The sequence below is a fragment of the Siphateles boraxobius genome, unplaced genomic scaffold, assembly GCF_051911475.1.
Source record: "Siphateles boraxobius isolate OS27281-9 unplaced genomic scaffold, OSU_SipBor_1 65, whole genome shotgun sequence".
NCBI lineage: Eukaryota > Metazoa > Chordata > Actinopteri > Cypriniformes > Leuciscidae > Siphateles > Siphateles boraxobius.
In genome coordinates, this window is record NW_027509192.1 from 15,432,971 (window position 1) to 15,460,307 (window position 27,337).

The 27,337-nt window shown below is 43.1% G+C and overlaps 1 protein-coding gene across 3 annotated transcripts; it reads left to right on the plus strand.

Annotated features, from left to right (window-relative positions):
• Positions 1–1,320: 1,320 nt before the first annotated feature.
• Positions 1,321–26,849, plus strand: LOC143721096 (uncharacterized). Of its 3 annotated transcripts, XM_077211269.1 has the most exons (11): positions 1,321–1,566; positions 22,764–22,805; positions 23,057–23,320; positions 23,455–23,754; positions 24,017–24,199; positions 24,386–24,480; positions 24,630–24,680; positions 24,899–25,280; positions 25,381–25,560; positions 25,877–26,022; positions 26,315–26,849. In XM_077211269.1, the coding sequence occupies exons 2-10, from the start codon at positions 22,775–22,777 to the stop codon at positions 26,014–26,016; spliced, it is 1,626 nt and encodes a 541-aa protein (XP_077067384.1). In that variant the 5' UTR covers positions 1,321–1,566; positions 22,764–22,774; the 3' UTR covers positions 26,017–26,022; positions 26,315–26,849. The 3 variants fall into 3 exon arrangements, with proteins under 3 accessions (XP_077067384.1, XP_077067386.1, XP_077067385.1); XM_077211271.1 differs by lacking the exons at positions 1,321–1,566; positions 25,877–26,022 and having other exon boundaries at positions 22,345–22,805; XM_077211270.1 differs by lacking the exons at positions 1,321–1,566; positions 26,315–26,849 and having other exon boundaries at positions 22,345–22,805; positions 25,877–26,023.
• The last annotated feature ends 488 nt before the right edge of the window (positions 26,850–27,337 follow it).

The window sequence follows — 27,337 nt, forward strand, 5'->3', positions numbered from 1 at the left end:
TTTACCTTGTTTGCTGAATAAAGGTTTTGGCTTTTTGCACAGTAAGCTTGATTGTTGGGTCTTTTGTACAAACCATGGCTTATATATGTCCCTCTTTAATGTCGCATTTAAATGTTGGACTCCCGAACCCCTAGGCTAATTCGGGGGTCGTAACAGAGATGGAGATGCAGAGGAGATGCAGAGGAGATGGAGATGCAGAGGAGATGGAGATGCAGAGGAGATGGAGATGCAGAGGAGATGGAGATGCAGAGGAGGTGGAGATGCAGAGGAGATGGAGATGCAGAGGAGATGGAGATGCAGAGGAGATGGAGATGCAGAGGAGATGGAGATGGAGATGCAGAGGAGATGGAGATGCAGAGGAGGTGGAGATGCAGAGGAGATGATGCAGAGGAGATGGAGATGCAGAGGAGATGGAGATGGAGATGCAGAGGAGATGGAGATGCAGAGGAGATGGAGATGCAGAGGAGATGGAGATGGAGGTTAGGTTCACAGAGTAAGTTACCATGGTAACTGAACCTCTTTGCACAATCTCTCGTCTATGTCGCTGTAGCTTGCATGCAGGGGACCCTTTTTCTTTATGGGCCCAGACCTGACTTTATTTTCATTCAGTTTTTCAATTATTTTGTAACTTTATTTTTTTTGATATTTAATAAATACTTTTTGGTTGGAAATCCTGTGTCCTTTGCCCTTGACTGCTTGGTATCCAAAAACAAATAAAAAAATTCTGTCATGAAACTCTAGATGGCACAGGCTGATAGGTCCTTAAAAGTGCACTAAGCGTATTATGTGAAATGCTGTTGAAAGTGAATCAGATCGAGCAGCAAAACACACGTGCAGCCAATCAGCAGTAAGGGGCGTGTCCACTCATGAGGAGGCTGCTTTTTTTTTTTTTTTGGTGCCACTCACGCATAGCGTGTACGTGAATTTGGTGGAGGAGCTATTAAGATCAGGGTGAGATCCTTTAGGATAGGGGCGTGTTTGTTTTGGTGATTTCAGATATCAACAGCGATTTTCAGAAATTGCTTACTGCACCTTTAACTCAATCTGCTTAGGGCACAGCTGATTGGTTTCTGCTGTATTAGTACCCAATGAGCTGGCATGCTCAACCTTCAAACACTTTGTTAGCATTTTTTGTAGTTGCAGAACGCTTTCAGAAACGCTTCACCTTGCAGCTCCACCTGTATAATTTTGCCATGAACTAAATATGCAAGACTAGTCTTACATGTCACTGTTTATAACACACAGTGACACACAGCGTTCATCCTTTGCTTTAAAAAATAAATTACAAAGAAATTATGAACATGCAAAAACAAGAGATATGGAAATAATGCGTAACTGGGAAATGGGTTCCTCACTCATAGCCTAAGTGTTCTGAAAGTAGCCTAGTCCTGCTTACCGCAGTTCCCTACACTCACTCATCTCTCTCCTTATCCTCCTCGTTCTCACTACCTCATCAGCCACCTGAAGCTGTTTCTTTTTTCACGCTATTTCTCTGCATATTCCTTGCGTTTCTTCCAGGTTTCTTCTCCATCTCTTGGACTATTTTGACAGATACACATTATGAAGGTATTTTTGGTGCAAAACAACTGAACGCCTGTGACAGTGAAATTTGTAGTTGTAGAGAATAGCCACACATGTGAATCAGTAAATTAGAAGTCACAGAGAGAAATGTTTTAAGAATTGCAAACTTGTAGACTTTCTTTCTCTTCCACAAACACAACACAATAGTTACACCTTCTCAAATTCTTCATTCCAGGTGCACAAATCCTATTCTACAAATCACAAATTAGTAACTCGTACGCTCGCATTTTTGCTACAGTTGCTGCAGTGAATATGTAATGTTAGGAATATGCAGTGAACACGCATTTACCAAGGGGGTAATCCATCCGACGGAAACTGAAGCTTCCTCTGGGGCCGCCATTGTAGCTGACTATCACGTGCTGTTAGCATTCCATTGACTCCCATTCATTTTGGCGTCACTTTGACAGCGAAAAACTTTACATCTGATGCGTCCAAAGACTCCATTTGTCCATTATTTATTTCTAAAGAAACACGACAATGTATAAAAGGCTCCATTACTTTGTATCTTACGTTATGGCCCTGTAGAAGCCGTTTTTGTAAAAATAGGCTAACGATTGCTTTATAACGACGCAACTTTATTTCGCACAATAGAGATATTACCGTATAAACAGGAGGAGAAGCTCGCAGGCAATCTTTTACTGTCTAAAGTCTCAGCCCATGGCATAGATAGAGTCGATAAAAGCAACGCGACAAAATATTTCAACAACGTTTTTGATGAATTTGAAGTAATTTGATATGTGGCAAGTGAAAACATATGAAGTAACATTTATCCACGAACTTTAAATTATTTATCTACTTCACCTATATTAACGGGGGGTGGGGAAATTATCAGAAAATTATACAGGCAATGGAAGAAGAAAAAACCCATCTCAATGTCTATCGCGGTTAACGTTGTTCCTTTATTTATTTACAGATCTACGCTTGAAGATGAATGTGATCCCGTTCGGAAGCCATGTACAAATGTCCTAGCCTACATAACGTGAAATAAAGAAAAACGTTTTTGTTCAAGTGTTTTTGATCATGATTTATTAGCCAAAACTACATAATTTTAACACACACAAGTAACTTGTCTCGGGCCATTGATTTCTTTCTATCCGAACAAAACAGAAAAAATGTCTATGCAGATATACAATAAAACACAAATTAATTGATTTGATCTGTTCATTGAAATAAAAATAAATAAATATTAAGCAAAATGACAAAATAATTAATCGCTTCGCCGTCTCTGCAAGATTAGGTGATTCAGATTTGGCTTGGCACAGCTACTAGAAGATTTACAACTGTCAGTCAGGTTGTTTACATCACATCTACGTCGTCAAGCTCAGTTTGAGCCTGCGCAGTACGCTTGGCTATCAGGAAGTGAGTGCTTCTGTTGGGCTTCAATTCTCTCTGTTGAAATCAAGGGGGTCGCTGTGTCCATTTCTTTTACTGTCTATGGCATTTACACACCCACATCAAAAAATGTGAAGTCACAGAAATTTTGCTCATCCGCAAATCAGTATGTGAATTCATCCAGTGAGAGTTGCGCACTTGTAGAATATTTTCTCACAAATGTCTTATATATTTTTCAAGCACAGCTACAACTGCTTGAATCTGCTGCGACGAATCTCAAACACTGTTTTTCGCTTTCAAGTGACAAGTTTCGCGCGATCTCCCTTTTGCACCATTGATCTTCTATGTGAAATGTGGAGCAAAAGTGAGTTGTGCATCTGTAGTGGGCGGAGCCTACATGAATATTCAATACTTTTCCGGGCATGGCATTATTTCAAAAAAGGTAGCCTAAATACAGTTTCAGCGCGAACTTAAAATACAATTATGTATCGTTTCGTAAAGTTCATAATGTTTTTATTAATTTGCACTTCAACATTTCACTTCAACTCGTTCATTTCATTGTACTTTTCCTTTGTACATTGCACTGCTTTGTACAAAACTGTCTTTTGTTTTGCACCAAAAATACATTCATCATACTATGCTGACACTGCACCAAAGAGTATAGAAGAACAAGAGGCGAAACTCAATGGAACGTTCCATTGCAACACCAGCGCCCAGCAGCAGCGCTACGCTTCAGCCATTTTGGGGTGAAAGCGACTCGGCAGTCCAATAGTGCTGATGTGTCGTTCGCGAACGAGCCGCTCTAAAAGCTGATTCTTTGAAAAGAGCCGGACTTCCCATCACTATCCACTAGCTTTTTGCTGTCGCTATGGCAATATCAGCTGCTTTGTAATTTTTTTTTTTTAAAGTAGCCTACATTAAAGATCAAATCCAAACTGAATGATGACAACACAGAATAACGTACAATCACTAGACTAGTACATCAAATACCTTTTAACAGTTTATTTCACAGACTTAAACAAGTTTTCTACTTTTTTCCCACAAAACCTTTAGTATTAGTGTAGTCTCCCTGAAGAGGGGAACATAGAAATATTACCACGACAGACACTTGTTGCGTTTCCTTCAAATCTCTGTATTATGAGTAGGGGGAAGGGAACCGTGTGTCTGATAATAATTCTCCATGCTCGCCCACCCCCCTGCTGGAGTCGTCATAACGTATCATAACGATAATATTCTCCTCAATACCCGCTACATTACTCCCCCTCCAAAATTAGATGTTGTCCTCAACATCAATTACTCAGTATTAGTACTATTTTTCAAGCATACTCAGTATAATGATTACAAACTGGAATTCTTTTGATACACTCAATTTTGTCTTCTCAATCCAAAATCAATATATCAGTGCAATTCGACCAATGCATACTGGTTACAGACTGGAACTCTTTTTTTCACATTCAGTTTTGTAATTCAACATTACACTTAATGGTTATAGCCTGGAACTCTTTTGTTACATTCAGCTTTTTTTCTTCTTTCCAACGTAAATACATAAGGTTCAGTTTGTCTGGCTCATCCCGTAATGGACTGATTCATTTAGTCTCAGACTAGACAGCACATTGAATGTCAGCAACACCTACTACTGTTTCAAATCCCAGACTATGAGGTGCGTGTCAAATGTTCATGTTCTCACACTAAATTTGAGTCCATGAGGAAGAGTCCTGTTTAAATACTCAATTCAGTATTATTTCAAGTCCTGTAAATGTCGACTTGTGAAGACACTAATTTTTGTCTCAAGTCATTGAGGGTCTATTCAACTATCAAGAAAGTAGGTGAACTTACACTCCATAAGAGTATATAGAACTGTGGTATTTCGGCAACTGTTTCAGTTTCAACTAAATCCCCCGCTACCCCAGGTAAATCACTGGCTGATGTATCCTGACCAAGACAATCATCATTCCTCTCAAGCTCTGTTGTTTCTACTGCATGCTTTTCGACTTGAGGCATTTCTTCACTTACAGCCACTTCCTGTGGTTGCTGGATGTCCATGACATAATAGTCATCCTCATCATCCACTACCTCTCGATCCAGCTCTCTGCTGACTTTCGCTGGTCTGGCATCTTTTATTTTTGGTTTTACGGGTGGGAGCCCCTCAGTTTCCAATGGTAAGTGATCACATGGTAATAATAGGTTTCTGTGCATGACTCTTGATCTCCCTTTTCCATGTTCAGGTCTCAGTTCATAAATAGGAACATTGTTTCCCGCTTATTTAACAACAACATGAACTGAGTCCTCCCAATGATTTCTCAATTTTCCAGGTCCACCTCGCGGAGTCAAATTCCGGACCAACACACGGTCGCCAGGGCTCAGTACTGTGCTCCTTACTTTGCCATCATAGTTTCTCTTATTTCTCTGGGCAGCTTTGTGAGCATTTTCCCTGGCAATAGTTTACGCTTCCTGCATTCCATGTTTCCATTGTTCTGCATAATTTTGGTGACTACCTCCGTCTACATCACCCAGAAGATTGAACAACATGTCGACAGGTAACCTCAAAAGACCATGCAAAAAGGTAGAATGGGGAAAACCCTGTCACTTCGGTGCGTGTACAGTTGTAAGCAAATATAAGTTTGTTCAGGGAATTCTTCCAATTGTCTTATCTTTGTATGTGAGGGTCTTAAGCATCTGTAACAAGGTTCGATTAAATCGTTCTACCTGTCCGTTCCCCTGTGGGTGGTAAGGAGTTGTTCTTGAGCCAGCTACACTGCAGTACTTGCTGAGTTGTGAAAAGAGTTGATTTTCAAACTCTCCTCCTTGATCGTGATGAATGCGCATCGGAAAGCCAAACTTGAGGGCATAATCATTGAATAGTTTGTCCGCTACTACCTTGCCTGACTTTGATGTGGTCGGGTATGCTTGCGCAAAGCGCGTAAAGTGATCCACAATTACTAAAATATATTCACAGCCACCTTTACATTTGTCAAGGTGGAGGAAGTCAACAGACACAAGTTCAAACGGATGGGTTGAGGTGATGCTTGCGAGAGGTGTTCTAGTTTCACGGTTGGGTTTCTTTTGTTTTAAACACATACAACTCATAACATGCTGTTCTGTTTCACGCTGCATATATGGCCAACAGAAGCGGTCTCGAATCAAAGATAGTGTCCTTTCGGTTCCCTGATGTCCCATTTGGTTGTGCAGTTCTCTCAACACTGTGATTTTATGTTTGTTATGAATGACCAGCTATTTTCTGTGGGCCGATTTCCTCTAGAGAACTCCCTGTTCATCTACTTCCAGCTTGTCCAGTTCCCTGGCTACACAACGACTCTGTGGGCTGAAGTCCCTTAGCTGGCAACACGATGGCTTTCCTCCGGACAACTTACACTGCAACACCAGTCCAATGTGTGGGTCGTCTTCCTGATCTTGTCGGATTTGTGCTGGTGTCAGTGAAGCAACGACGGTGCTCTGAGGCACAAATACATCCTCAGCAGATATGGCCATTGACCATGTTGCAGTCATCTCTGACTGTAATCCTACCGACTGCACGGCAGCTCCTACCGCATCATACGAGATTTCCTCTGTGAAATCATCCAGCCCTGTCTCTGCATCTAATGGCATCCTAGAAAAGAAATCAGCATCTGTGTTTTCCTTGCCTGGGCGGTATTTAATAGTAAAGTTAAAGTCAGCTAATTCTGCTACCCATCTACTCCCTGTAGCATTTAACTTAGTGGTGGACAGGACGTATGTTAGCGGATTATTGTCACTGTAGACCGTGAAGAAGGGTGCATAATAAAGGTAGTCGCGGAACCTCTCAGTTATCGCCCATTTAAGAGCAAGAAATTCCAATTTACCTGAGTGGAGGTAATAGTTTTTTTCAGATTTTATCAACGCTCGTGATTCATATGCAATCACACAGAGCTTCCCATCTTGTTGCTGATATAATACAGCTCCAAGTCCCCTGTTCGAAGCGTCTGTGTGTAACACAAATGGCTTAGAAAAGTCTGGGAATGCAAGAACTGGGGGCTGAACCAGACAATCTACCAGTTTCTCAAGAATCTGTTGATGGGTATCAGTCCATTCAATGAGCGTATGTGATGGCACTACGCTTCCACTTCTCTTTCTAGTGAATGTCCTCCCCTTTCGGTGCAGCTTTTGGACACCTTTCTCCTCTGTTGCCACACTTTACCCTTTAGTTAAATCATACAGGGGAACGGCAATGCGGGAAAAGTCTTTCACGCAGTGACGGTAATAACTTAATAACCCCATCACTTGTCTCAATTCACCAACTGTACTGGGTCTCTTCTCTTTCAGAATCCTGATGGCAGCAGTGTCGGCAGGGTCCATTTTGTTTCCTTCGGCAGACACTATCCTTCCCAGGTAACGAATCTCAGTTCTGAATAGCTCACATTTACTGGGCTTTAATTTGATGCCGTACTGCATCAGTCTCTGTAACACTTTTTTGACAGCGTCAACATGACTCTGAAATGTTTTACTAAAAACAAGAGTGTCGTCTAGGTATGGAACGCAGATCTTGTCACGGAGGCCCTCTAGGCACTCCTCCATACAGCGCTGAAAAGCAGCTGGCGCATTCATAAGCCCAAAAGGTATCCTAGCCCACTCATACAATCGCCAGGGGGTCACGAAGGCTGTCAAGTGTTTGCTGTCCTTTGTCATGAACCCCTGGTGATAGGCTTTTCCTTGGTCTAATAACGAGAACATAGTGTTACCTCCAAGGCCATCCATCACATCCTGAACTCTAGGAATTGGCTGTCTGTCAGGGTGTGTCTTGCGATTTAACTCTCTATAATCAATGCACAAGCGGAGAGAACCACATTTTTTCCTGACACACACTCCCGGTGATGCATACGCAGAATGGGATTTCTCTATCCACCCTTGTGCTATTAGTTCACGTAAGTAATCTTTAATTTCCTCATATAAGGGCTTGGGGACTGACATGTAGGTCCGTGCCACTGGTTCTTGGTCTTTCAATGAAATCTTGAGCTGCAACTTTTCAATACAACCTATGTCACTATCACATCGTGAAAAACAGCCTGACTCTTCCCGCAGAATCTCACAAACTATCTGTCTCTTGTCTTCTTCTAGGTGGCTTAGATCGATTGGGGGGGTCCCAGAGGTCTGCATCCGCTTTCTGGTCTTTAGCATGTTCATTCCCAATACTGCTTACTTCAACAGGTGAGTGTATGTGTGAGGGTGCACTGAGTGGACATACAGATACAAATGGCTGCACAGTGCCAATAATGACTTTACCTGTCAGCATAATATCACGGGTGGTTGAATTTTGCACAATGAGGGTGATGTGATGTGTGGGGGTTCTCCCCTTTTAATCTCAACTAAGGTATCACAAAACTCAAGTCCATCTGGCCACTGGCCGTTGTCATCAGGCTCAAAAACTAACATTGTGTCCTCTTTTAGTGGCTTAGTTTGTATTCTGCACTTAACTTGCATAATACTGTGGCTCGGTACATTCACTCCATTACATGCTGTTCTCACAAGATATTCACTGATACGTTCAACATTCACTGCCTTAATGAATGCTCTGGCCATTTTTTTCTGTAGGTTAGGGAAAGCCTTAGTCACCATTGTAATTAGCTTTTCATCCTCAACATTTCCTTCCGTAGTTTGACTTTTGCTCACTACATGCTCAATCACATTGAAGCCGATTATAGGGCGAGGCTGTTGGTTGCCCTTCAGGACGAGCATAGGAACATGAAATTCTGCAGCACTGCCAACAAGTCTAATGGTCACTTCTACCCAACCCACATATGGCCTGTTTGTGCCATTAGCTGCTTCAATTTGCAAGGAGTTATCTGGGTCGACTATCTCTGCTATGTCTCTCAACCCAATGTCTGGTAAGTTGTCAGCTTTCCACGTTTCATCAATAGCAGATACCTGTGAGCCGGTGTCCCAAAGCACCCGAGTTCTCTGTCCCTGTATGTAGCAGTTGACGAGGCACTTCTTCCCAACCAATTTAGGTACTGTCGAATGTTTTTTCGTTACAACATTTCTCCTTATGTCAGTGATAGTTTTGCATGAGTGTGTTTGCTGTTTCCCTGGGTTCTCCTTTGTTCTGACCGATTTCTCTCTGTACTGCAGCTGACAATTCTATGGGACACTCTCGTCAGCCCAGCTACTCCCTGTCCCTCGGGGGCAGCCACTGTCCGTTTAAAGGAGCCTCTCTCACCATGACAGGCTGTCCCTGGTATCTCCTGCAACCAGCACGGAAATGTTCATCACTTCCACACCTGTAACAATGCTGGCAGTATTCTTCCCCTCGCTGCTGGCATCCAAAACACCTAGGCCTAGGACGGGGCATGGGGTATCTCTGTGGTGCAAATCTCTGCTGAAACTGGGCTGGCGCCACAACTCGCCTGGGACATGCACCGCCACGGTAGTCCTGTATTAGCCTGCCATTTTGACGAGGAGCAGTAGGGCTCTCCGTGTTCCAAGGGGAACTCTGAGGCTGAGAATTCATTAGTTGTTGGGCTGACTCATAATCAATTTCCCTGTTGACAGAAGAGTTCCATCCTGTAGCATGTAAGGACTGGGCTAAGTGGGTGAATCTGAATAACTAAATACATCCGGCTAAAGACCAAAAATCTCTGAATGTAAATTAACCCAAACACACACACACAAACACACACACACACACACACACATTCCCCCACCAGTGAAGACCACACTCAGGACAGAGCGTGGTGTCCGATTACAAGACATTTTATGACTGATCGGAATGTCCCAAAGGAAGTGGATTCCAAAGCGAAAAGAAACTTCTTTTCTTTAAAAGACATTTAACCAGATATATTCAATGTGTTTTTATGTGTGTCCATTTGCCCATGTCACATTGGAATGACTATGATTTTATTGTAGCTTAAAGTGAATTATAAATACCTTCATTATGCATTTTAAATATAACTGTCTATTCCCATAACTTGTACACATAGTTCTGGACACCTCCAGAATGCTTTCGGTGTGATCAATCAGAATACGTACAGTAATATCCAGTAAAATATAGTTTACTATGTTTTCCATCTTTGGAGTGAAAAGAGACCAAAACTAACATCACTGGTGTTCTTAGATAACGGCGTTTACGACCCAAAGGAATGTTCACAGAACTGTGGCCCTCTCTGAATTCTAACCAAGGAGGAGAAATGAATCCTGTATTCATATATATATATATATATATGCTATTATATATCCACTTGAGAATTGTATGAACAATGTATCTAAGTTCCCTATTTCATGAGTTGCCTTTTTGTGGTTTGGTCTATGTTTCTCGACAACTCTAATGCGATAATGTTTTAAACTTTGCCAACTAATGTTTAACCAAATCCATTTGTGGCAAGTTTGGTCTCGATAAACTCCAATCTTCATTCCCCATTTGTTAATCGACATTACATTTTGCTAAACTTGTGACACATTAGTATTATAAGAATTGTGAAGATTCTGCTCTTAAACACCCTAATTTCGTCGGTTTCAAATGTCTCTCTCTTAGACAAAAAGCAATAAAAACCAAAGTCCCGCCTGTGAAATTCCAACCCTCTAATTGGCCAAGTCAACAGGAAGAGGCCGGATTTCTCCAAGGTGATAAATGACGCTTCCCCCTCCGCTCGCTCTGTTACTTCGCCTGTCTTTGTGTCATAATGTAAGGTCTCGCCTCCGGGCGAGCTCTTCGCCTTTCTTTTATTTGTTTCTAGTTTAGTTTGTGTTTTTCAGTCTTAGATAAGTCTCCGTGTTTAATTCCAATCGACGAGTGAAAAGAACACGGCGTGACATATCTCTTCAGCAAATCCATCTACAAGGGACCTTTAAACGAGCGCGCGCTCGTTTTGAAGGAGAAACACGCGCACGTGACCACGTGGCGAGAGGCGCACACACGCTTCTTCACCAGCCATGCGAAGATGTGACGTTAACTCCGCGTGATTTCCCCGTAGAGATCTTTATTTCTTTTCTTTGTTAGTCAAAGTTTTGTTTTCCGTAGTCGACTCTGTTCACTTCCACAAAGTGAAACGAACTTAGCCGAACTATTTTCCTTTGGTAATGTTACCCCAAAGACTTGGAAACTCCGTTCAACACGCGCGCCAAGCAGCACCCAGTGACGCTTCCTAAAGGACTCCGCTCACGCACGCGCAGGAATGCCGCGACACAGAGAGACCCAGAAACTTAAGTATATCTCTTTATAGAGCTTCTAAGAAGCATTAAGATGATGTTTTCGTGTTGTTACAGACAGGGGACTGTCAGGGGGAATGTTGCCAATGCTCTCTCTCTCTCTCTCTCTCTTCCTCTTCCCCTCTCACACGTGTTTCCATTGTCCACACTCTATGCATTTCTCGTTCATCGATGCCTTATCGTGTATTGTTGTTTATTATGTTTGTAAATACATATATCCCATGTAACCGTAGTAAATACATAAGTAGTTCTGCCTTATTAAATTCATTATATTCATCTGATTGATGTACTGCCTTTTTGCTCATTTTCAAGTCCCTTAAGTGCCAAAAGATCTTATAGCAACAAGCTTACAAATTAAAGATACTTTAAAGAGTATTTGTTTATAGGGCAGGAAACCCAATTCTTGTGGCCACAGAATTGCTTTTCCTGAAATCCTATAAAGTAAGATGATATTGTGGAGTCCCACAAATATTAGTCTGACAATTGAGCTAATTAAATTTCGCCTGTTTTGTAAGACGTGGTCCGTGTAGTTAATTGCAATCAACTTGTGGTTAAGTGCAAGGATACACAGACATGCATGCAGGTAAAATGACATATCATCCCTTATCGGGAGTTTTATTAACATGTAAGACTGATCTAATCCAAACATGTATGAATAATTATTAATTACCAATTATTAATTATGATATGCAAATTCCCCACGGATTAGATCCGCCCCAGAGTCTTTACAGCATGATCTGTCTTTTGGATGGTCTCTCGGATCTGCGCCATCACGATTTTGAGGTCTTTTAACAATACCATATCTGCTTTGAGACACTTTAAATCTGACAACACATCTGGTGGCAAGGTAACAGTGTGCTGCTGAGCTGTATGTTTTCTATCCCCACTGGTATCACTGGATTGTACAATGTGCATACCTGCTGACCGCTGCGGTGTATGCCGCCTTTTATCTTGTCTCTCTTTCTCAGTCCCAAATGCTATATTGAGTCTCTCTAGAAGCAACTCATCTGAGGTAGTTGGTTGCAACAGGTAGGGTTGGAGGTCACTTTTGATGTTATCCCTCTGCAGACCTGTAAGTATAGTGTGCATGAACATGCTCTGTACGAGAATCGGATCATACTTCAGATTCGACTCTGCCTCTTGTTATGTGAACAATATTTTTTGCCTGAGGTCCATCGCTCGAATAAAAAAGTTCTGCGAGGTCTCCTTATTGCTGTGCACTTCGGTGGTAAGCTGTTTATAAAGCTCTGTGGCACTCCGTTCCTGATAGTGTGAAAGGAGAATTCTCCTAAGTGTAGGCAGCGATAGATTACTTTTACCTTCAAGGTAGCTGCGTAGTTGCAGACCAGGTACAATGGCCCTGATAACAGCATCCACTATTTCTGCCTCTGAATAACCTCTGCTAAGGCCATTTTCAATTTGACGCGCTAAACTGGAAAACGTGAGTTGGTCCTTTTGGCCCGGTTCACCAATCTGGCCTGAGATTTTATAGTCTTTTCGCCCAGTGGGGCTATTTACCTGGGTTGTTGGTAGGTTTCTCTGGAACAATTCACGATCACCTCGGCTTTTCATTTCCACTGTTGTCAATTCATGCATTTCAATTTCTTTCTGTTGGACTGCCAATTTTTAGCTCTCTAGTTCTCTCATTAATTTGGATTGTTCATCTATTTTAACCCCTTTCTCTTTGGTGTTTTCACGAAAGAAAAGCAAGCCTTTGACAATGTCCAATAAGCTCAACAATTCCACCATGCCCTCATCTTCGAGTTCGGCTAATTCGTCACGGTCAATATACTGGCTGATGTAAGAAACAAGAGAGCTTCGGCTTTAATCTGCAATCTTTTCCCTGTTAACTCCTGATATTTTCAGAAAGTCACTTACTCGCATCAACTGTTCAATGGTGAGCTGAAATAACAATCCTTTAATTTCGAAAAGCAAGTTCTCAATCTCTGACTCCATTTTGGCAGATGAATAATGAGTTAGACTATGGGTTAGTGTTTTGCCTTGCCTGGTCGTTGTTGTTGCCTCCCTAGTGAATAAAGCACCTCAGGATGCACCTTGGGCCGAACAGGGCTACCACCACTTCCGTAGCCAACCCACGGCGCTATCTACCCTCTGGGTCGGTTTAGGAGAATGGTCGATCTGTGGTCACTTCCTCTGTTAAAGGACACAAACCTCACTTCGAACATCCCAGCGGTGCCTCCAAATGTAGTCTCCCAGAAGAGGGGAACATAGAAATATTACCACGACAAACACTTGTTGCGTTTCCCTCAAATCTCTGTATTATGACTTATGAGTAGGGGGAAGGGAACCGTGTGTCTGATAATAATTCTCTATGCTCGCCCACCCCCCTGCTGGAGTCTTATGGCACTGCACCACAACAAACTACATGAACCAATGAAATAACCAATCATAACGATAATATTCTCCTCAATACCCGCTACATTAGCATTACAAACACTGAATTAATACCAACATATAACAGTATGCTATATCAGATAATTGGGAATGTTGGACAATATTTATATATAACAGCAATAGAATAGCTTTACAGTCAACTGTTTTTTTTTGTTTGTTTTTTGCAGTAGCTACTATCTTATATTAATTACCGTAAAAGCAAATATGTAAACAAAAAAACACAGCCACTGTCCATCATGTTCTATAAGATCATCATGTTTGTAGCATGATCCAGGGGATTACCCATACAGAAATGTAATATATGTCAATATAAGTATATTACATATAGCCTAATGTCAGTGCCCATGTCTGCTGCCTATATGAGAATATATGCAAAATTCATATAAAACACATAGACATATATGAAACAATATAGCAAAAATGGCCGTTTTCATGTAAGTGCCATATATTTCCCGTATATGCACATAAATGTTAAATATATGTAGCCTAAGACGCATACATGTATGCATATATGTACTTATTTCAATGCATCAGTATCACATGCATGTATGTTTACATACATTTATTAAATATGTGGGAAACAAATATGTATGTCACATATTTATACTTGATGTTGTCCATATAGGCCTATGCGAGAAATACTATACTCTGTAATATATGCAGATATATGGTATCATATACAGTAGATTAACTCAAATATTTTCTTCACATGTTTGGACACATAAATGTTCATATATGTTGCAGGCATAGGCTATATTGTGTTCTCAGATAAGTCAAATATATGTATAGATATATGTCATGCTATTTAAAATATAACATATATGGCCATACATTACATTTTTGTATGGGTAAAAAGTACAAAATATATTTCAGGCCTAGTGGAGTTGGTAACTAATTATAGTAATAAATGTGTAAAGTTGCATAAAATGGAAATACTCAATGAAGCAAGAAAAAATACCTCAAATGTGTATTTAATGACTGGATTAACTGTTATCTGTGCTGTTGTCCAGTAACTCCAGTTGGAATTTTCACCACAAAATGGCGGCCGCGCTACCGAAGCGCCACCTAGTGGCTGTTTCAAAAAAGCATCAGAGTTTCGCCTCTTGTTCTTCTATACTCTTTGACTGCACGCTCGCTCAGAGCCCAGTGGCGGAGATGTTTAAAGATGTGATTGGACCAGCCCATTTAATCCAAGAGTCTTTGAGATAAAAGAAAAAAAATGATTTTTTTTTTTTTTTTTTTTGCCAAATGTGTCCACCGGCACAAAAATCCCAGCGCCGCCAATTAAGCAAAACAAAACTAAACGGACGAGTTTTATGGGCTGTTAAGGCAATACAAATATATATATATATATATATATATATATATATATATATATATATATATATATATATACATAAAATGTTTTTGTTTTTTTACTATTCGATGTACCGGCCCAAAAAGCACGTCGGCTCACCGGGAAAGTGCTCGGTCTGCCCGATGGCCAGTCCACCCCTAAAGTCACTGTGGACCAGCAACTGTTTGGTTCTTCAAAATTACTTTTATGTTCATCAGAAGAAAGAAACTCGTTCAGGTTTAAAACAACTTGAGGGTGAGTAGCCTAAATGATGACAGAAATTTCATTTTTGGGTGAACTATCCCTCAATGATAATAAATGTATTATTGTTGTTACAGTTCCATCTGATTTGTTCGTTTTATATCATTAATTAAGTATTTAATATTGTCTGTTTTGTAATTTTTTTATATGAGAAGACACTGTTTATTTGTAGTTGATAGTTCTGCACTTCTGCTATTACCAAATGGAATTAAAGTGGTTGTTTACAGTAAATGTAAACATGTATACAGTTTAGTCTGCTGGTTTATTAAGCTACTTTTCAATAAACCACATTAAGTGGCTCTTATACTTATAATTACGGTCTGAAGAAGAACCATTCAGTGGAACTTGCGTTCGGTGCCGCTTTATAAAGGCAGAGCGACAACCGATATTCAGTTTTCACACACTTAAACGCTGTTGCTACAGCCCGCACTGATCTAGACTTTATTATCAGATAATGTAAGTTTTATCCTCCCTTGTGCCTTTTTGCAAGCATTTTGGACACAAGCAAAGCTCAATTATGCTCAATTATGATTAATGAAGATTTTATTTTGGACACGAATAATTCCACGAATTATAATAAGAAGCATAACTATTCAGAAAGAATAAATATATGTATTATTATAAAGAAAACTTTCAAATTAAGTTTGTAACTATTCGTGTTAAGATTCAATGTGCGCTCACGCGCTCTACTCAGGCACGTGCGTTCGTGCATTTTCGAATTTTAGTTACTATAGCGACGCGTTATGAATTCTGACTGCATATGAGTGATTTGAATTTTTGTGTCTCGCGACGCGCGTTTTGAATTATGACTGCAAACTACTCGGTTACTCACGTAACCTCAGTTCCCTGAGTTAGGGAACGAGTATTGCGTAGCTATACGCAGTGGGGGAAACTCCTTTTCCTCGATTTACTGAAGCCTTTATGTAAAGCGCATTTGCAGCTGCACAGATAGAACATGAGCGTCTGGCTCGCTCATAGGCTGCGCTGCGGCAACTGCACATCCAATGGCGCAGGCGCCTCTGACGTGCAACCAATGAGATCACTCAGCGTCATACACGTCAGAGCCCGCCAAGGGGGCGTGACCTCAGTCTATAATAGTCCCCGAATTCGCCATTATAGCAGGTTTAACGACTGAAGCGACAACTTGCCATGTTACTATAGTGCGGCTGGCTACGCAATACTCGTTCCCTAACTCAGGGAACTGAGGTTACGTGAGTAACCGAGTAGTTCCCTTTCGAACGGTCACTTTGTATTGCGTAGCTATACGCAGTGGGGACGCCATGCAAAACGCCGCACTGAGTAACTGGCTGCCACTGCAACTCAGGCCCCTGAGCATACAGAACAAGCCATAACCGCATAATTATGTATAAATAGACCAGACACAGTCAGGTCTAAAATAGTACACATCAGTTAGAAATAACCCAACATACTACACCAATGAACCCAGACACTGTCGGGGTTATTGGTATATGAACATATAACCAGTCAAGTGGGTTTATATATGAAATTATAACCGGCCAAAGCAGGTTTTATATATGTATGGAATATAACCGGCAAAAGCGGGTTTTATATATGTCATATAACCGGCCAAAGCGGGTTTTATATATATGTAAATATAACCGGCAACAGCGGGTTTATGCATGAATACAACCAGCCAGCAGCGGGTTTTATATATATATGTGAATGTGATAGTGCACAGTAATATATGACAAGACCAGCCACCGACGGGTCTTAATCATACCGAAAGCACCTTCGCCTGCAGGGAAGGCACTTCCCTATTATAGAAACTCATAAATGTGGAAGGCGAGGACCAGCCGGCCGCATCACAAATATCACTAATGGGAATGCCAGATGACCAAGCCCATGACGAGACATACCTCTGGTCGTATGGGCCTTGATACCTATAGGGCAAACTTGACCCGCTGCGGTATAAGCCATAGAAATAGCATCCACTATCCATCTAGACAGTCTTTGCTTAGTGACTGGATCCCCCTTGGATCTACCACCAAAGCAGACAAAAAGCTGTTCTGATTGTCTAAAAGACGCAGAAAGCTCCCGATAGATTCTCAGCGCTCAGACAGGGCAGAGAAGATTAACCTCTCCATCCTCTGCAGAAGGAGGGAGGGCTGATAATGTCACCACCTGTGCTCTGAACAGTGTTGAGAGCACTTTAGGAACGTAACCATGTCTGGGCTTGAGGATGACTCTGGAGTCATCTGGACCCAACTCCAAACATGCAGGGCTCACAGAGAGCGCCTGCAGATCTCCCACTCGTTTGATAGATGCCAACGCCATAAGGAGAGCGGTCTTCAGCGAGAGGGTTTTTAGATCAACCGATTGGAGCGGTTCGAAAGGCGGACCTTTCAGAGCCCCCAGGACCGTGGAGAGGTCCAGAGGCGGCACAGACGGAGGCCTGGAGGGGTTCATTCTCCTCGCACCTTTCAGGAATCTTACGACCAGGTCGTTTCTTCCCAGTGACTGGCCAGCCGTCAGAACATGATGTGCTGCTATGGCTGCCACATACACTTTGAGCGTGGACGGGGAGCAACCCGCGTCCAGCAGCTCCTGTAAGAATGAGCGAACCACTGATATCACACATGACTCTGGGTCAGCCTGATTTTTCGAGCACCAGCTGGAAAAACCTGACCATTTTGAAGCATACAGGCGCCGAGTCGACGGGGCCCTGGCTTCAGATATAGTGCTTAAAACCTTCTCAGTCCTTGGGTACCCGTTGAGTGGCCAAACATGAAGGGCCCATAAATCGGGTCTCGGATGCCACAATGTCCCGTTCACCTGTGTGAGGAGGTCTTTCCTCAGTGGGACAGGCCATGGGATTGTGTCCGATAACTGAACTAGTTCCGGGAACCACGATCTGGTTTTCCAGAGAGGGGCCACCAGAAGGACTGGGCACCCGCTCTCTCTGACCCGTTTGATGACTTGTGGAATCATCGAGACGGGGGGGGGAAAGGCATAAAAGGGACGGTTGGGCCAGACATGGGCCAGCGCGTCCCTGTTCTTCGAGAAGAACAATTTGCAGTGGGTGTTGATTCTCGAGGCGAAAAGGTCGATTTCGGCCTCGCCAAACACCTTCCATATTAGACTGACCGTCTGTGGGTTCAGGGACCACTCGCCGAGGGGAGTGTTGTCCCATGAAAGCATATTCGCGCCCACATTCTGGACGCCCGGGATATGCGCTGCTCTCAGAGAGCTCAGGTTGGTTTGTGCCCATATAGAGGAGGTCTCTCGCCATCGCATGCAGGTTCCCTGACCTGATGCCCCCCTGGCGATTCATGTAGGCCACCACTGACATATTGTCTGTGCGGACTAAGACGTAGTGACCTCTGAGGTTCGACAGAAATGCCTTCAGGGCCAACCCAACTGCTTTCATCTCCAGACAGTTGATATGTAAGCTCTGCTCCGTGCTCGACCAGAGGCCGGATGCAGGCATGCCCTCGTGCAGCGCTCCCCAACCCAGGTTGGACGCATCTGTAAGAACCACTTTCCTCCTGGAAATTGTTCCCATTGTCACCCCCTCGTGGTGCCAGTTCTGAGCCCGCCAGGGAATCAGGGTTCTTAAACAACCGTGATTCACCATAACGCGCAACCTGCCTGACTGCCATGCATGAGTTGGCCCACAGCGTTTCAGCCAATGCTGCATCGGGCGCATGCGCAGTAATCCCATGCGGAGTACTGGCGATGCTGCTGCCGTGAGACCAAGCAGTTTCTGAAATTTCTTCAGTGGCGCGCGCTCGCGCAATCTGAAAGTGCCTGCAAGCGCTCGCACCGAGAGCGCGCGCTCTGTGTGAGTCACGCTGTCATAGCTCTCGAGTCTAAAACTGTGCCCAGAAAGATCATGCTCTGGCTGGGGGTTAGTTTGCTTTTTGAAACATTGATTGTGAAACCCAGGCATTTTAGATGGCCGAGAATCAAATCCCTGTGAGCTAATAGCTCGATTCTCGACTGTGCCCGCACCAGCCAGTCGTCGAGATAATTTAACATGCGCACTCCCTGAAATCTCAGAGGAGAAAGCGCTGCATCCATACACTTCGTGAATGTACGGGGTGCCAACGATAGACCGATCGGCAGAACGGTGTATTGATAAGCCCGGCCCTCGAAGGCGAATCTCAAGAATGGCCTGTGACGAGGATTTATTTGAATGTGAAAGTAAGCATCTTTCAGATCCATTGTGACAAACCAATCCCCCGGGCGCACTTACGCGAGGATATGTTTGATAGTTAACAATTTGAACGGCCGTCTCATGAGAGCTTTGTTCAAATGTCTCAAATCTAGAATGGGTCTGAGACCGCCGTCTTTTTTCGGAATCAGAAAATAGCGGCTGTAAAAACCCATATTTTTTAGCGCGGGGGGGACTAATTCTATCGCCCCTTTTGCTAATAGATTTTGTACTTCGGTGCGAAGCACGTGACCCACGTTGCTTCTCACCGAAGTCTCGAGAACCGCCTGAAATTCCGGGGGTCTGCGAGCGAATTGGAGCGAGTAACCTCGCTTTATAGTGTTTATGACCCAACTCGACACATCGGGGATAGCTTGCCAGGCTAGAACCCGTGTGGCTAGGGCTTGACACACTGATTGGGGCTGGTCGCCTAACGTAAGGGGACCTGATACCCTTATATTGTGATTTGTGCACACATTGAGTATTGGACTGACTGTACAAGCATTTGCGTGTGGGGAAGTCAGTGTTACAACGGGGGAGGGGCCACCTAGTGAAGGGGGACCGTGAACCCATATATTGTGATTTGTGCACACATTGAATGTTGGACTGACTGCACAAGCATTTGCGTGTGGGGAAGTCAGTGTTACAACAGGGGAGGGACCGCCTAGTGAAGGGGAACCGTGAACCCATGTGTTGTGCTTGTGAAACTGATAGCTAACATTTTGAACGGCCGTCTCATGAGAGCTTTGTTCAAATGTCTCAGATCTAGAGTGGGTCTGAGGCCGCCGTCATTTTTCGGAATTAGAAAATAGCGGCTGTAAAAACCTGTATGTTTTAGCACAGGGGGGACTAATTCTATCACCCCTTTTGCTAATGAATTCTGTACATCGGTGCGAAGCATGTGACCCACGTTGCTTCTCACCGAAGTCTCGAGAACCGCCTGAAACTTTGGGGGTCTGCGAGCGAATTGGAGCGAGTTGCCTCGCTTTATAGCGTTTATAACTCAACTCGACACATCGGGGATAGCTTGCCAGGCTATAACCCGTGTGGCTAGGGCTTGACACACTGATTGGGACGGGCCGCCTAACATAGGGGGACCTGATGCCCTTATATTGTGATTTTTGCACACATTGAGTGTTGGACTGACTGTACAAGCATTTGCGCGTGGGGAAGTCAGTGTTACAACAGGGGAGGGGCCGCCTAGTGAAGGGGGACCGTGAACCCATATATTGTGATTTGTGCACACATTGAATGTTGGACTGACTGCACAAGCATTTGCGTGTGGGGAAGTCAGTGTTAAAACAGGGGAGGGGCCGCCTAGTGAAGGGGGACCGTGAACCCATATATTGTGATTTGTGCACACATTGAATGTTGGACTGACTGCACAAGCATTTGCGTGTGGGGAAGTCAGTGTTAAAACAGGGGAGGGGCCGCCTAGTGAAGGGGGACCGTGAACCCATATATTGTGATTTGTGCACACATTGAATGTTGGACTGACTGCACAAGCATTTGCGTGTGGGGAAGTCAGTGTTAAAACAGGGGAGGGGCCGCCTAGTGAAGGGGGACCGTGAACCCATATATTGTGATTTGTGCACACATTGAATGTTGGACTGACTGCACAAGCATTTGCGTGTGGGGAAGTCAGTGTTAAAACAGGGGAGGGGCCGCCTAGTGAAGGGGGACCGTGAACCCATATATTGTGATTTGTGCACACATTGAATGTTGGACTGACTGCACAAGCATTTGCGTGTGGGGAAGTCAGTGTTACAACAAGGGAGGGGCCGCCTAGTGAAGGGGGACCGTGAACCCATGTGTTGTGCTCGTGTGCTTTATTTGGGTCGCCGTGAAAACGGCGTTTGTTTGCAAAGACGCGCTCACTGCTGCGGGCCTGTTTACAATAATAAAATCACCAGCCGCCTGAACTGTACAGGGGGTTGTGGGAAGTTTTGCTGGCTTCTTTGAGGGTGGTCCGGCAAGCGCGGGACACGTGCCCTCTCTTTCCTTTGCGTGCTAGGACGGCTTTGGCGGGAAGCGTTCGGCATCAGCCGCAGGGCGGGGCTGAGAGGCCTGTTTCGCGGGCTTTGCTGGTCGGCGCCAGCTAGCACGGTTAGTTCCACTCGAGCTCGAGGTCCGCGACGGCCTGTGTTAGGATCCGAAGCATTTCAGCGTCGGAGTTAGTCCTGCCTCGCTGGGTCCGCCGAAAGAGACGAGGCCCGCCACGTGGTGGTGGGGGGGCGCTGATCTCCCTCGAACGGGACCGGAGATGACTGAGCTGGAGTGAGTGAAGCACGCGGGGACGTGGCCGGCGTGCATTCACAAACGTCCGTGCTCTCTGGATGCCGTTGGCTGCGGCGCTTCTTCTTCCTCGGCTGAAGTAGGGCCGGAGAAGGGAGCGCGGGTGATGCGGCGCCGCCGTCTCGAGAGAGAGTTAACGTTAGCCGAGTTCGCAGCACGGAGATAGGCATGCACGCGCAGGCCGCACATCCGCCGACAGAGAGTGCATTCTCTGCGTGGTAGAGTCCCAGGCATGAAATGCAGCTCGCGTGTTCGTAGGCCTCGCATAACACGAGGCATATGGAACAACGCTGATACAGATATAAACACATAATAAACAGATATTGAAAAGGATATCGCCGGATAGCCACAGGAGAGACGGCGTCAGGAGAAACACGGTTGAGATGTGTAGTCTGCTGAACTGTAGCTCGCTCAGGCTGAAGGCTTGTTCGACGGCGAAGGCTCAATAAATGGTCAGAGACGTGAAGTTTGTCGCTGAAGGAGTAAAATCTGCTATAATGGCGAATTCGGGGACTATTATAGACTGAGGTCACGCCCCCTTGGCGGGCTCTGACGTGTATGACGCTGAGTGATCTCATTGGTTGCACGTCAGAGGCGCCTGCGCCATTGGATGTGCAGTTGCCGCAGCGCAGCCTATGAGCGAGCCAGACGCTCATGTTCTAGCTGTGCAGCTGCAAATGCGCTTTACATAAAGGCTTCAGTAAATCGAGGAAAAGGAGTTTCCCCCACTGCGTATAGCTACGCAATACGAAGTGACCGTTCGAAAGGGAACGAGTGATTCAAATTTTAGTTGCTATAGCGACGCGTTTTATGAATTCTGACTGATATACACACTCGAAACGAGCGTTGTTTGTTGGTGAGAGACGAGGCGAATTGACAAACTTTTGCAGAGTTTCTGTGTGATCGATCTTGAGATTTTAAAACTGTTCGGAGGATTTCTGAGAGGAGACTTTCTAGAAGAACATCGAAGGATATATCCTTTATATTTTTATCCATATAATTTTGAAAGTTTATATTATTTCCGAGGATACTTTTATTTATTGTTATTGTCTTAGAAAGTGTTTGGAGTTGTATTTAATTTTTTGTTTTATTTTTTATTTTATTTTTGTGGGGAGGAGTAACGTTATTTCTCAGTAGAGTAGTATTTTATTGTATTGTATTTTGTATTGTATTTTTGTATTGTTTTTATTGCAGGTTGCAGGAAGATGTCTCAGGCTCACATGTGTGAAAGAGGAGGTGAGTGCTTTAGTTTTTCAGTTGTTTATGGTATGCTATGATATGATGTACAATGATTGACTAAATTAATGTGAAGGTAACCCATTTGATCCCCCAATTTTACCTGCTAAGTTATCACATGTATTTGATTCCTTGCATTTAAAATAAACTTTCAGTTTGAGTAACTATATAGTAACAATTTGTAATTGACCACTGACATTATTGATTATTATTACAACATTACTAACTATGTGATGTCTGAAATATTCCAGGCTCAGGCCGCTCCAGCTCCAGTAGAGCTGCTTTCTTCCAGACGGCTGGTCGGGACGTTTGGAGACCCGGTTCTGATGACCTCGATCAGGATCCGCTGCCAGACCCGACCCAGACACTGATCCAGGAGCTTCCAGGATATTTCACCCCTCAGTCTTCTGAGTTTTCTGTTTCTGTGTCCACAGGTCAGGCTGACAGGAAGAGGGAGTTGATGCAGAGCCCAGATGATGGACGTCCGTCCACTTCATCGAAACACTCTTGCAGAGGTCAGAATATGCTTTTATTGAAGAAGTTATGGCTAAGTTAATAAATAATTTATCATTGAAAATAGAAAGTTAAAATAAAAAATGAATGTGACCACTGACATTGATTATTAATATTATTAAAAATGTTTCCCCAGATTCTTCACCGGGCATCATGTCCACATCATCTCTGTCCTCCTCTGTGGGAAATGTGAAGAGGTGGTTATGTGGGTTGAAGAGCTTCAGCAGCAAAGGCACGTACATCGTCCAGTGGAAGCGGAGTGGCGATAGATCGAAAAGCCAATATGAACAGGGCAGTTGCGGCAACAGGAGTTTGTCCAGGACCAACAGCTTTGAAGAGTTTATGTGCCCTCCGCTGCCGGGTCAAGTTCCCATCGAGCCAACGGAGACTTCAGATGTCCTTATGGAGGCTTCACCGGTGAACGAGAGCTCGACAGGTGAGACTGAAATAAGGCTGGAGAGTGTAAAGTGTACAGATAGAAATTTTGCTACTTCATGCGTAAGACTGCTTCACGTTTTGAACATGTTTATGTCCGGCCACATTTACTGTTGCTCAGCAAAATTTTGCAGAAATTTTATTTGGATTTGTAACATTACAGATTAGAATTTAACAGTAAAATGTAAGTTGTGTCATTATATCTTTGCTCAATTTGACGTCAGAGATGTTTCTAATAATTCAACTGTTTTTCTTCATTTCAGAAAAACCTACAGAATGTAAGAAGAGGAAAGGAACTGTTTCTTTCCTCAACAGGCTACGGAAGGCTATGAAGTTCCTCTGCTGTTGTGCTGTGGATGATGTGGAGCCTTTTGTTCCTCCAGCGGATCTGGATCCTGATCCTTCATCACCTGATCCAGATCACTCCGCCGTCAAGCCAAATAGTGGTAAATCTGCGGACATTATTTCTCCAACATGGTTTTAAACAGTATTATTATCGTCTTGTTTTCCACTAAAGAAAGACTTGTTTTCAAAAATTATTTTCTCGACACAACCAGCACTGATATTTTTAATATTAAACAAAGGATCTAGCAAGCTCATATATTTCTCATATTGTCCTGTTTGTTTTTCAGAATCCTTTGAGACTCTCTATAACGTGGGAGAGATGATTGGATCCGGAGGATTCGGAAGAGTGTTCGAGGGAACACGGAAATTTGATGGCAAAAAGGTAAAGCAATCTTGCTGAATTGTATTTTTTTTCCCTAAGTATTTGGTTTAATACTTAAATGCTCAAATCGTAAATGTTATGTGCAAAGTCAGGCTCTTAAATGCTGTTACTGTTATTGAATACTGTTTTTTTGTGTGGTATTTTTGCAGGTTGCCATCAAGCGGATGCGCAAGACTTACAACGATCTTTATCTTGCTATTGTAAGTTGGTCAAAAGCTGAAAATGTATTTGCTGTTTAAGTGCTGATTACTGTAGTCAATACACCTGTAGGAAGCATTCGCTGTAAATGTAATAGACAAATAAGCCTGGAAAAGCTCTGTTGATTATATCTATAAAGATCAAAGCAAAGTACATTTAAAAATGATATTTTTTCTTCAGATTTTACCCAGCTAACCTTCTGTCTACTACTTGTCTCTAGCCTGGGCATCCCGAACCTCTCATTACAGAAGTGGCGCTGCTGCTAATGATGAGGCGAGAACCCATAAGCCCCTACGTCATACAGCTGTACGATTGGTTTGAACACCCTCGAAAATTCACTCTCATAATGGAGTTCCCCGAACCCTGCGAGAGCTTGCTGGACTACATCACTCGTAATCCTCAACTGGATGAAACAACAGCACGGGTCATCATGCGACAGGCTGTGCTGGCAGTACATCACTGCATTGAGCGTGGCGTTTTTCATTGTGATGTTCATGCGCAGAATTTCCTGTTGAGGAAAAACATGTTAGAGCTCAAGCTGATAGACTTCGGCAGCGGTCACCTACTTAGTGCTGACGGCTACGAGAGTGACATATACGTTGGTGAGCATTTTTGGAGTGTGGAAACCTGAATGTAGAGACTTACAGATTATTTGACGCTTTGAAAAACTTGCTCAACAATGTGCGAATGTCTTGCTTACAGGATTACTGGATCACTGCCCACCTGAAGTCCACACTGAACCTCGATTCCACGCCGTCCCAACAAATGTCTGGGCTCTAGGAGTGATGTTGTACGAGATGGTGAACGCATGTCGTCCTTTTCACAATGCAATGGAAATCACAGAAGCCAAAGTTACATTTCAGAACTCCAACTTATCTAAAGGTGAGTGAATAATATTGATAACATTGATAAACACACACATAAAGCAGAGACTCTGTACAGAAAGAGTTAAAGGTGATGTAAGATTTTTTTATGTTAAAGTATATTCTCTTATATAGGGGCGTTCGGTTGTTTGAAAATATGCTATATTTTTGTAATTCTGCTCGGTGTCACAGAAAATACATACTTCACCTCTAAAGAAAGATAAAGAACACTTTACCTTATTTTAATCATGTTTCAGATGCTGTTTTCATAGATGCCACCATTCGTGTCACATGGCCATGACTAACCAGCTCTCTCCTTAATAAAATGTGTACAGAATGCAGTGATCTGATTAGCCAGTGCCTAACCCTGGATCCAACTAAACGCCCGACATTAGAGCAGATGTTACAACATGAATGGATTAGAAATGATCTGGAGAAGTTCAGGAGAAGTTCAGGAGATTCACTCGATCAGTGATTTCAGGTGTGAGGAAGTGTAACAGACAGAGTAGGATTATTATCATTTTTCTTCAATTCTGGATTATTTGTAGTGAGGTTTTCAAATTTGTGTTCATTGTAATGTTCTTGTTATAGTCAAGTCACCTTCATTTATATAGCGCTTTATACAATACAGATTGTTTCAGAGCGGCTTCACAGTAATAAACAGGAAAATAACAGAATCAGTGATGCAATTGCAAGAATTCAGTTCTGTTGTAAATCAGCTCTAAAAAAACATCAATAAGTTCACATGTTCATATAATCTTTGTATTGGATAGGAAATAACACACTTGCTGTCGTTGGTGGAGGGCTTGAGCTCGAGACGTGACCCGAAGCCTGAAGTCCAACCCCAACCTGACAGGAACTCAAGCCGCCACACCAGAGATCTCAGAGCCGGTCCACGTCTGAGCAAGAACATGAGAGACTGCAAGACTGGAAACCAGTCATCAAGTCATCACTGTTCCTCAGTTTTCAGCATTCGAACGCTTGGTTTTGAGTATTTCTGTTACTTATTTACTTCTTACAATCATTGCTACACATGCCGTTGTGCTATGAATTCACATGCCGTTTTTATGTCAGAATTTACTGACTTTCTGTCAATGTTGATCCTGAAGTTCCACAGAATTCTTATTGTCAGGGATTTTAACATTCACGTGGACCAAAGTGACTCTACGACGGCTAAGGAATTTTTATTGCTACTTGACTCTGGTATAATGACGGTGTAATGATGGTATAATGACAATCTGCGCACTAAGAAGTAGGGCTGCACGATTAATCGTATTTCAATCGCAATAACGATATCTGCCTCTCTCTATTAATAATCCTCACGATATTGCCCGCTTGTTACTTTTCCTGAAAATGCTTTTTTTTTATTTGACATTTTTGTTATCTTGCATTGGTAACAAGTCCCCACTAGCGTTGATGTTTGTGGTTGCCAGATGTAAATCGCTTAAATTCCCCAAACTGAGCTTTTCTCTTACATTTTCTGCCCAGTGTTTTACTTAATCTGTGCAATCTGGCAACCCTCGCTCGCTCTACACTGCAGAAAAAGCACTGATGACCTGAAAACAAACATGTGCTGGAGTTTAGCGATTTTCCAGCGATATTCTGCTTGCATGAAATTGTCATATACAAGTTTCTTCACAAGCCACTTGTGCTGTTTGTGTGACTAAATCTGCCAATCAAACCTTCTCCACCTTATTGTTTGGGATTATGTTTGCAGAATTAAATGAAAAAAAAATGATGTTGCCCTGGACGATTTTAATAATTATCATCATATCTCAAATCTTCAGTTTCTGGCA

Bases quoted from the DNA above. Each gene is read 5' to 3' on its own strand.
- LOC143721096 (XM_077211269.1), top strand. From the start codon at position 22,775: ATGTCTCAGGCTCACATGTGTGAAAGAGGAG. The intron at 22,806-23,056 runs GTGAGTGCTTTA...GAAATATTCCAG, and splicing joins TCACATGTGTGAAAGAGGAG to GCTCAGGCCGCTCCAGCTCC. The intron at 23,321-23,454 runs GTCAGAATATGC...ATGTTTCCCCAG, and splicing joins ATCGAAACACTCTTGCAGAG to ATTCTTCACCGGGCATCATG.